General features: G+C 39.9%; 1 protein-coding gene across 1 annotated transcript in view; it reads right to left on the bottom strand.

The window, feature by feature from the left end:
- DISC1 (DISC1 scaffold protein) overlaps positions 1-12,001 on the bottom strand; it is a 189,329-nt gene that overhangs the window by 129,825 nt on the left and 47,503 nt on the right. Inside the window, exon 4 of the mRNA XM_030944434.1 lies at positions 3,203-3,353. Coding sequence (XP_030800294.1) covers positions 3,203-3,353 — 151 coding nt within the window. The remainder of the gene's footprint in view (positions 1-3,202; positions 3,354-12,001) is intronic.

Raw genomic sequence — 12,001 nt, 5'->3', positions numbered from 1 at the left:
TAGAGTCATAACACTCCACCACCAGAATGATTACATTTCAAACAGATACAGTTAGAGAACAAGAGATTTTTTTTCCTTGGCATATCTTCCTTTATTATCTCAAACATTTGCACTGTTTTTACAACATGATGAAGAAAGAAAATGGAAAGCTTGTATAGCTTCAGGCTTCCCCCAGCTTTATCATACTTCAGAAATTTATCCATCACTGCCTTGAAAGAGACAAAACTAAGGCATGTAGTTTCTATCAATACAGAGAAAAATCTCTTAGACAGAAGTTTAGAAACTTGCCAAAGCCATTTTTGCAGCTTCTGTCAGCTTTTGGAGACTACATTAGAGATCATCTGGAGTGTTTGCTCCACAATGCCAAATTGTACTTCTTTCTTGCACAGCGAGTTCTTTCAAAATTACAATCAGTGGGCTCCCTCCCAGTCATCTGTACAACCCTCAGTTGTAAATCTTTGCATGACTGGACTCCAAGGTAATCAGCACATTATGTCAAGTATCAATTCCATAATCTGCCTCTCAAAATGCACCTGCAAACAATGCAAACTCATTTTCATTTCCATGTTCTCTCCTAAGGGCACGTGCACTTGCAAAGAGTAATTGTGTTCGTGTCCATCTTTAGAGACAAGTGCATGCATCTCCACATAAAGAGTACGGATTCATTTCAGTATCTTCTTTAAAAAATACTGCATCTCAAACAAAATGTTTTGAAGCATGATTTACCACTGTAATCTTGCAAAGCAAATCCATCCATGCCACATATAAAACATGCATCATAAGTCTGGTTTAAGCATGATTAATCACACAATTATGATCTCCATGCACAGGTGTTTAACAAGTGTGTAGAACAAGAGGTTTTCATCTATTCTGCAGGACCATCAAAAGACACATTTGCTTCACTCCCTCTCTGTGGGCTGCAGAATGTACTGAAAAAGCAAAATAAAGCTTCAGCACTAACACAGGTATAATTAAGCAATATAGACATAATGACAGTGTAACTGCATTTCTGTATTAACAGCATGCACCAAAGAGACGTCCCTGTTAAGAGGTGCTGGGCCATCCCTGTGCCTTACAGACAATACAGGTTCCTGTGGCTCCAACCAACCATACTTCCCAGGAGCTCTGAAGGCACCTTCTTCAAGCTGGAGCTGCATCATTCCTAGAGATGCACATAATAAATTTCCTAGTGGCTGGTCAAAATTTTAAAAAAATCCATTATAAACATAGTTTATTTCAGAACCTTCTTGGAAATTCCACATGTATCTGTCTACTTGGTATTGCTGGAAGACAAACAAGATCTCTCTGATCTCACCAAACCTGACCGATTGCACAACCACAGTATTTGCTGTTCCTAAGCTAAACATAACCAGATCTGGCTCCCACCACATGCCCCCAATATCAAATTCTGTGTCAATACCAAATGCATTCACTTAAAAACTCATTTCACAATTTAATCAAGTAAAACAAAATTAAGGCATGAATTTCAGCTTCATATCTTAAATAAGCTGCCATACACACTTTTCTTGCAAAAAGATGAGATTGCCTTGACTACAGTAAAATTGCCATGATCTAGTCTTCTGAGACTAGTCTGATCATCTTTTTCATTTTCCAGGCAAAAAAAAAAGTCTTCTTGGGTATACTGGTCTTGTTCCAATTAAAAATGAAAACAAAAACTGAAGCCTACAAATTTTCCTTGAGGAAGAAGTTGTATTTTCCACTGTAGTATCTAAAAATATTGTTGGAACAGAAAGGACTTAAACTCCCGTACAGAAGACAAAGGGTACTCTTGCTGTATCAATGAGTCAGGCCACAGACAAAACAAAGTAAAAGGCTACAAGAATCAAGCAAGCAAATAAAAGGGTGTCACAACAACAGCAGTTGAACTTAAGCTCAAAGAAAGGAGTGTGCACAAGACAGAAAAGGGAAGAGGATATTCATCTGACCCTGAAGAATGGCACTGCTCAGACCTGGGCAAAGAGAAGAGTTACAGATGTAATCATCCAAAGAACAGGAACACTTTTATAAATATAACATCTATTTTATATATAAAAGCATTATATATATATTTTACAGGATAAAAATAAGCAAACTGTATCTGAGGAATGCTTTAGTGACTCAATTTCATGACAAAGAAGACAACTCTACTTCTAATGTCAAAATCATTATTACAAATTAATGCATAGACCAAACACATATTAATGAAAAAATAGAGAATGGTGTATCCTAATCTTTAAGGAATGCTAAAACAGCCTCTTAGAGCCTCAGATGGTAGAAGGAAACAGCTCTGAAGGAATGCAGCTTCTATAAACCTCCCTTATTACTAGATGCTATAAACAGAGACTAAAAATACCTTCAAATTCTCCAATTTCACAAAAAAAAATCATATTATCTGTACTGATTTTATCTAATTTTCAAGTCTGTCAAAAATTACACATGAAGGTATTGACTAGCACACTGCAGCCTTTATATTAACAAGCTGCCAGAAAACAAAAGGCTTCTCTTCTTTCATTTGTGTGATTGCATTTGAGAATAGCTTTCAATTCCTATGAAGTATCCTCTTCTAACAACAGTAACTAGGAGCACAGATTAAGACAGAACAAAAAAAAGAGACTATTTTTTCCCCTAACCTATTCCTCTTGGGCCATCTGACACATCTCACTTTCCTCCCATCTTTGAAGTTATCCCTTCAAGATGAGGTTTAGAATTTATTTTTGTGACTTTGTACAGTGCTGAGCTCAATACTGCTATCTAAGAAGTGCCACACAAAAGGAAGCTCCCAAAGATATATTCATATCAAAAACTAATCTGTTTTTTACTTTATATTTAAATATCCTTTCATTGCCTGAAAGGGAGCATCAGAATTAACTCCACAGGGAAGCGTTGCTCAAGCTGCGTTGCTGTTGTATGCTCAAGCTGCCATGCCAAGGATTCAATCCCATTCCCACTCAACATCAATGAGAAACATTCCATTTAATTTGCCAGTTCATCATGATCAATGTTTCTGAGGGGAATTCTGAAAAATTGTAGAAAGAAAAAAAAAAAGAAATGGGGGGGGCAGGGTGGGATTTTCATAAACAAGCTCCATATGGACACGTTAGACGGTCATTAAAACTCTTTATTATAGTTATTCGTAAGTGTATTCTGCATTTTGAGAAAAATAGAAGCACCATTTTACACAATAATGAATCAACAAACTTACCAATTATCAGCAGCCCAGTGCAATGTTGCCTGAACTTGGGTCATGAACCTATCCAAAAAACTGCTAACAGAGGGATGCCTTGAAGGAAGCTGAAATTTTAAAGAATTTTTCTCCTTCTCCAGTTCTTCCAGTTTCCGTCTAAACTTATCAGCTAGAAATTAAATAAAAAATAATAATTAAAAAAAGTTAAACAGTGATGAAAGGGTCCTGTTTTACTTGGGGGGAGGGAAATAGTCTCTCAACAAAAAGTAAAATCCACCTCTCTGATGGTTCTTCTTCTTCCTCTTTTCATTAAATATATCAGTCTGTTCTGCTCAAGGACAAATCAACAAGACTACAATGTAAAACAGCAGATAACCAAGACACCAAGCTACTTTTTTTCTATGACAAGGACAAAACTGCAGGCTTCCCAGCACTTTTTTAATTTCATAGGGCTCCAAAGAATTGGCTCAAAGTTCACATCCATGCTCTTCCTAGAGTAACAGATGAGAATTAAACTCTAGGAAAAGTGCTACTTTTCACTGCTTCAGTTTGTCTTAAAACCTAGACAGCAGTTACATATTTAAGTTTCCACCTTATTAAAAATTTGTATTGTTATTAGATCAAGAACTGAAGAATCACATATGATAAAAAAGTGTACTTCAGCAGAAAATGCATGTGCAATTATAGCAATTAAACAATTATCACATTCCAGGCTCTCCTGAATTATGCTCAGTTTATCATCCAAAAATAAAAAGATTTACCTCCAACTTTAAATAAAAATAACAGTAGTCCCCAAGAGACTGCTTTGATTCTACCATAACCCTACGCATTTCTTAGAGTAACCACTTCTGTTATATAAGTTACTTATTTGTTTTCTGTCCCTGTGTAGAAAACAAAGGAACATCATTCTAACTACTAATTCTTAATACAGTACATGTATCTTCTGTTGTGCCACTATACCAACAAAATCACATATATGACAGATAACAAGCCTGCCATCCAAGACAGAACACCTTTGATGATACATTAGTCAAATTAGAGAGTTTTGAGCTAACCCACAAATGGAAAACCTTTACAGTTCAGTACTCTGCTCGTGACCTCACTGCATACAATTCTGTGCGATTAGCAATCCTTTTAACATTTTCAATATGTGAGTATCAGAATAGCATCCATCTGTGCATGCTTTTTATTGCTTGTTTTCTTTCTTTATCCTCTGAAGGGATTTAACACGAGAAGTTGCTTACATTTGCTGGTTTAGAGAAATGATGCATTTTTACAATAATTTATCATTAGTATTGATCTCCATTCTGCTTCTGCGCCAACAGGGTAGAATAAAGACAGAGACCTTTCTAATAAGACTAGATCGTTTCCCTGTCCCAGCACATTGCTCTCCAGGATGAACTCACTTTTGTGTTGTCATCCACGTGCAAAATGTCAGAAGGCCCTTGCTGAAATGAGCACCCTACCCTTCATGTACTCATGTGCATACTATCCCTGCAAAGTAGTGGAGGTGAACCACACCTGTGACGCATTTCTCAGGGGCCACAGCTAAGCAGATTCACCCTATCCCTATCACCACACTGAAACTGAAATGTGAGCTGAGATCAGATTCCCAACCCCATATTTTGACCAGAAAAACGTATCAGCACTTGCATGCTAATATGCCACTTGGCATTTCAAACTCAGCCATCAAAAACACGACTGTTATAAACAGAATAGTGAGGGCTGAGAGGGTTGGCTAGTGACCAATGACCACTGAATGCCAAACCACATGGAAAAACTTCCTTTTACTCACACCATTCGCCACTGGGCTTCATGGGAGTTGTAGCAACCCTCTATAGCCATTTAACAACGTCATCATTGTTCTTCAACATAATTATGCTGAACTGTGTTTGTGTGTCCAGTTGTTCCATCGTTCTACTCCTACCCCTCCTGGCCCTAGAAACACGCTATTTTGGGAAGGAAACAGATGAGGGAATCCACATGCCAATTCCTTCTCTCTCTCATTAAGTCTTGGCTGCATCCCACTTCATATATTCCAATCTACAAAGTATTCAATTAATTTCTACTAACAGACATTTCTAAATAATATGTTCCACTGGCATCTTATGAGTAATATGGCTGCTCATATCCACTTAGCTCTCTGCACTAAATGATTTTTTTACCCTTTTTCACCCTCACACTTAAGGGTTATGACTTAAGAGACTCCAGCACCAGTGAGCTGAACACTGCAGCACTCAGCTTTTAGAATCCCCTCCTGGAAAGGAGATCCATGCCATTTGACCTTGGTGATATCTTTAGTGTATGGAGAGACCCAAGAGTCTCAGTGCAAGCTGCAGAGCAGGGAACCATGCAAATAAGGTTCATCTCAATCCAGCTTTTAGTGCTGCAGAGATCTGGATCAAGCACAAGTAATGGAAATTATCAGAAGTCTAGCCAACAGGATGTGAAAGAGGGAAATAAGCAGGATTCCTCAGACTAGCAGAGATAAAGACTGAGGTAACTTCCAGTACTTACTACAAGCCAGCAAGCTGCAAAGAAAGTAGTAATAGAATGTTCTCTTAGAACTGGAGTCCTCAGCAACAAACCTGAGTTGCAGCAAATTATATGTGAAAAAAACATTGCATATAGTGAAGCACTAAATCTAACTGCCAGGGTTAGACAGGGAATCTCCTCCAGTGTTGGTTTTCAGGTCAGAGAAACATCTCTCAGGAATACCTCTGGCAGAGTTTAAGGGTTGAGGCCAGAAAAACCAAATGTATTCCCTTGTTTGAACAAGGGAAAGTGCCAGACTCTGCATCTGGGATGGGGCAACCCCGGATGTATGGACAGACTGGGGAATGAGATGCTGGAAAGCAGCACCATGGAAAAGGACCTGGGGACCCTGGTTGATGGCAAGTTGAACATGAGCCAGCAGTGCCCTGGCAGCCAGGAGGGCCAACCCTGTCCTGGGGACATCAGGCACAGCATCAGCAGCCAGGCAAGAGAGGGGATTGTCCTGCTCTGCTCTGAGGCAGCCTCACCTCGAGTGCTGGGGGCAGTTTCAATATAAGAAAGACATTGAACTGTTAGAGGGTGTCCAAAGGAGGGCAATGAAGATGGTGAAGGGCCTTGAGGGGAAGGCATTTGAGGAGTAGCTGAGGTCACTTGGTCTGTTCAGCCTGGAGGAGACTGAGGGAAGATTTCATTGTAATTACAGCTTCCTCAGGAGAGGAAGAGGAGGGACAGACACTGATCTCCTCTCTGTGGTGATCAGGGACAGGACATGAGGGTATGGCCTGAAGCTGCATCAGGGGAGGTTTAGGCTGAATATGAGGAAAAGGTTCTTCACCCAGAGGGTGGCTGGGCACTGGAACAGGCTCCCTAGGGAATCTGTCACGGTGCCAAGTCTGACAGAGTTCAAGAAGTGTTTGGACAACGCACTCAGGCACATAATGTGATTCTTTATCTCCTGTCCGCTGCAGGGCCAGGAGTTGGACTTTGATGATTCTTATTCCAGCTCAGAATATTCTGTGTGATCTCTTCCACCATATTTTCTAGGATTTTTCAGCCAAGAAGCAGACACAGAAGGCCTTTGCTATTGCTAAGTCATCAGACTCACAGACACAACGTTCTTTTACTTTCATTTTAGTGTTTTAACAAGTTATTCCAACGGAGAAAAGAATCCAAGAACTCGCTGATAGACTGACACATCAAAAGAAACCACGTGCACTCATTACTCATTACAAAGAAAGGCTTAGAACTTTCTCTATCCCATTCCTCACCTCAAAATAAGTTACTTAGTGGACAGCTTACATGCCAAAAGCAATCCCCCCACCCCATTTGATGAAGTTCTTAAATGAACAAACTTTCAGGTAATCAATACATACTGTTTTACAGAAGCATTTAAAATTAGGCCTAGTTCTCTTTATCCCTTTTCTTTCACTACATTCTGGTGCCAGCTTGCTGCCTTGAAGAGTCCTACAGATACCCTAGACAAGGCTCCTACTTCAGACCAAAGAGTAAAATTTAACTCTTAAATTACCCTCCACTGCAAGCCATTTCTGTGCAATCCACTACTGCCAGTGTACCTCAGACATCCCACTCACTTTAAAGCCAACCATAGTACAGACCTGGAAGATGCTGACTAATTGCTGTTATCAATTAAACAAGCAGCAGTCTGAGAACAGTAGTGTCTCCAAAGATCATGCTTTGTAATAGCTTTGAGTAAAGGAAGCAATTTCCATAACTTCTAATTGACCATGTGAGAACATCTGGCTACCTCTCTACTTTTTAAGTACTCTAACATTGGTTTTATTCCTCCAAGGAAAAGGTTCACTTTATCAGAACTATTTATCATCATTTAAAAAACATTTAAGAAAATTATCTCAGTAAGGACAGAACCTAATTTGCTATGTACCGCATATATTTATGTTTATTTATGTCTACACTAATAAGTGGGAAGATAATCAATCATGCTATTCTACAAATTGCTGGGCATTAAAAAAGTGTTCCTTCAGCTAGTTCAACCAAGGAAGGTCTTGCTTTGATCTTCCTCCACAGTTCAGCTAATAACCTCTTCCCCTTTGCCCTTGCATCCCCATAAAATCTGAAGGCCCTAAAACAGGGTTTAGGTAGGATTTATAACCATAACTCACACACTGCAGCTCTAAAATATTTTTTCTTGCCTGCTAGAAAACTTCTGGAAACACAATCTCCCCACTGCTCACTTTCTTAAAAACTGTAAGAGTCCAATGTCACTACATGACACGAAAGAACACAAGCACACTACCTTCTCAAGGTGAAGGAAGAAAGAGAGCATTTATTTTCCTGACTCCAACATTTATAGTTTTCCAAAAGTGACAGCGGATTGGAGGGTGATAGTGACACCTCTCCAATGACACTGGTCAAACCAACAGTCCATCAACTTTCTCCTCCTCCATAAAAGAAGACAAAACAATCAGTTATTTACAGAAAGTGTCTGAGAAAGTTCACCACAAGAATGTCAATGTCAGAAGGCCTAGAAAATCTTAAAAAACCAGGGTGGCAGTCCAAGATGATGGAATTGTCCTGTATGCTCAGCACCAGAGATAGTTATGTATTTTGTAAAGAACAAAAGAAGTCCCAGGTTCAGAACCAAAGACCCCTCTTGCAGCCTGTATCCAGAAGCACACACAGTAAAAGGACTTTAGAGGGGAGACTAAGAACCAGGGTGCAAAGTGCCCCCTTGCTGTTTCTGAATCTCTAATGTCTGTCAGCTAAAAGACTTCCCTTCTATCTACCAGAAGCTACTCTCTTTTCAGGGTATCTATGCTTTTGGTCTCCAAGGTACATTATAACAGAATATAAAAATTGAATAATGGATTATTTAAACATATACCCCATATGGTAACTTGAGGAGCCTAATGTGAAGCTTGAATATGTGACTGAAACACATCTGGAGAGCTGACTAGTAAGCAAGGTGTCTACAGCCCAGTTACGAGCATTGGCCTCCTGCAAAATAACTTGCAGGGAAAACACAGATCAATTCATATCCAAATATGACACATAAAGACACATAATATACTGTGATAAGAACTGAAGGCATTACAAGCACCTGGAACACCTATCTGCTCTTAAGGAGAAAATAATTAACCATTTGCCAAACATACACACAGTTGAAAGTTTTACTTGATATGTATAAAATGCGGCTTCAGATTACTCTCAGGCAGTCGAACAGCTGGCCCTTACCATGTGCTGTCTGATCATCAGTATAGAGCAAACCTTTCCTACCTTCCATTCAGCCTTGCATGTGGAAAACAGCAAAATAAAGCCACTGCCAAGTCAAACTGCACACCTGGGCAGGGCTGACTCCAAGAAGTCATAGGGCTGGGACACACACGATTGAAGCGAAAGGAGAAGCTGAGTTATGCCTACCCTGCTGACTGTGTGGATTAAAAGGAGAATATCTGCAGAGGAAAACAGTTCAGTATTGAGGCCCCAACATTTGCACTTTGGAAGGTCCTACTTCAAACTAGGTTTAGTGCAATGCCATGGATCAAGAACACATAGTTGAACCCCTCTGGTAGCTTTACAGCACATCTTCTGACTTTGTCTCACTTGAAAGAAAACTAACCCATTGTACTACAAGACTGCTCTACAGTGCAAAGCAAAGCATAGCAAATGGGACAATTGAGAGATTCCTTCCAAAGGCTCATACACCTAATCTGAACTAAAATTATATTTGGGCAAGGGTCCATTAAATACATCCAGCAGTCAGTGGAAAAAGCAGTTCCTGGAAAGGCCAGTAAGCAGAGGCTAAAGCTTTCCAGCCAAGGCTATAACCCCCTGGGTACCACAGCCAAACATTCGTGTTCAACTCATAAAAAGGTAGAGCAAAATGCAAATTTGATTCTCCCCCTCACCCACCACTTAACTTTTTCAATTCCAGTCAAAAAGGCAACTTGTGCAATTTCACACTCCAGCTCTGCTCCTGAACTATCAAGACTACCTTGAGGAACAGAAGAACAAACCAAACTCCTGGCTGCTGAACACCCTTTGGAGTCAGAAGCTACTGCCACAAAATTCACCCTAAAGCAGGAGGGCCAAAATCTGCAGGAGCTACAACTCCATAATTCCTTGGTTTGTGTATATCCCTCAGTTCTCTCTCAGTCTTAGTACAGATGACAAACCTTTCTAATTCCTGCTGAGATTCTCCATTGATGGTTAGTTACCTCCAATGATGGTGCTGTTTAAAGTTAAAATACTGCAATGAGAAGTGTACAAGAGAGTAAGTCTCCTGCATTCCCTGGCAGACTCAAGGTACCAGAAATACCCAGCAATGACCTGATGTAGCATTTGATGCCACAAGCTCCCCCTGCTGCAGTCAGCATCAGCTGCCTATCCTCAGATTCCTTCTCCTTTCCTAGCAATGAGACATAAATCAGGTGGGGGAGGAATGGGAAGGAAACCTGGTACTCAAAACAGCCCCTTCAAGAGAAGCAATGGAGAAAACTGTCTACAGGATTTCTTAAGAGTGAGGACAGCTCAAGCATGCTCTCTGCCTCCCTGCAAGCTCTGCATTTTCCACCCATCAGTTCACACCAATTACAACCCAGGAAATTGCTGCCTCCTTAAAATATATAACATTTCAGAATTTAGTGCACTGAACATCTGTGTTGCAGCAGAGTTGGGAAGTCTGAAAGCTTTAAAATATACAAGAACAGACACTTTTTAGCTGTTATTACAAAAGGAAGCATGACACATTGGCAGATATTTCCCTCCTCTAATTTATATTGAATTTAAGAGCATTCAATTAGCATTGAACAAAAAGGTACACTCTTAGACATTTTAACAGATGCTTCCTCAAAAGCACACCACCAAGATTTCCACCTACAGTTAGATTTTCCAGTGCTAAGTGGAGGTGTAATCTCCTCAGAAAGAAATTTCTCCCTGGAAAGTCACTACTGCAAAGCTTGGGGCAGATTTTTATGATAAATTTTGACCAGTGCTCCACAGCAGCAGCGTGACTGACAGACTGTCACTCAGATCTGTGCTGTGTTCTCTGGCTCTCAATAACAACACTTAACAGGATTTAGGGGCACAAGCCACAGAACTCCATGGGTTTTGTGAGAGCGTAGGTGCAGTTACTTTCAACGTCAGCAGGAACATAAGCAAGAAGCCACAAAGCCAGAAGGGCTTTGTCCAGCACACCTCTGGGAAATTTGGGGGTTGAGAGGAAAATATCCTAGTCCTGACTTGGACAATTAATCTCTCTAGTTACTTGGCCAGCATTAGAAAACTTTTGCTTTCTCATGCTACTTTCTCCTCACCTGGCGATGTAGGGTGAACTATCCTCACAGCTGTTATTTCTGGCCTGAGCAGGACTATTTGGATAAACTTACATTTTCCTGTAACATGACTATCTTGAAAGGGAAGTAGTTATTATTTGCCACCAGCATCTCACAGAGGAGCATCCAATGGAGGTTCCAACTGCACTAGGCTCAGACAAGGGGGGGTAGGGGGGAAGAAACCCTACTCCAATAAATTTACAATCCACTAAATAAATGACAGCCAAAGGGACAAATGGAGAGAACAGTGCATCAGACCCACACTCCGGGTGAAAATTAGGGGCAATAATTTCAGCATACTAGAAGCAGCTTAATCTCCATTGCTCTTCATCTGAAATTTCTGAAAAACACTGAGGTTTTATAGTATCTTTAATAGCAACATTTTTAATATTAGGACCTTCATAAATATTTCACATTAGATCATAAACTAACTACTTCTATAATTTTCTAAATGCAGGAGTAATCACATTTTTAATGTGCCTGACATGCATAACAGTTAGTGAAATAGTGGGCAGTTTTCTGTATGTGACAACCTTAGTAATTAATCTTTGTAACTGCATGAGAAGTACAATTCCATACAGTTTCTATCCCCTACAGTCCTTCCCTTCAGATTTGCTGCATTTGTAAATTCCTTCAAACATAACAAGAATTCAAAGATAGGCATGTGAACGTTGGAGACATCATTTCTCCTTTAGCCAGCTCACAATACAAATTACACAGTGCCCCACTGACTGCTTTCCACAATCTTTCACAAAGTTTCCAACGAAACCACCAAGATCCTTACATTTCCAATATGACTTTACAATAAAAATAACTTACAGTAACATCAAAAGATACACTAAAAGGGGAAAAAAGCTGATTGCTTGTGCCCTTTATTTGATAGCAACATTATTCTGCAAGCAGTGCTGACAGTACTGTCACTACATATGAGATTTTAGAGAAACGAGAAAAAACACGTACCGCTGACTCCAGGTCAAATCTGTATCTTTAAAAATGTCAGGCTATGCAG

The sequence above is a fragment of the Camarhynchus parvulus genome, chromosome 3 (assembly GCF_901933205.1).
Source record: "Camarhynchus parvulus chromosome 3, STF_HiC, whole genome shotgun sequence".
Classification (NCBI taxonomy): Eukaryota; Metazoa; Chordata; class Aves; order Passeriformes; family Thraupidae; genus Camarhynchus; species Camarhynchus parvulus.
Note: the sequence above shows the minus strand (reverse complement) of the source record. Positions and strands in the feature narration are given on the sequence as shown.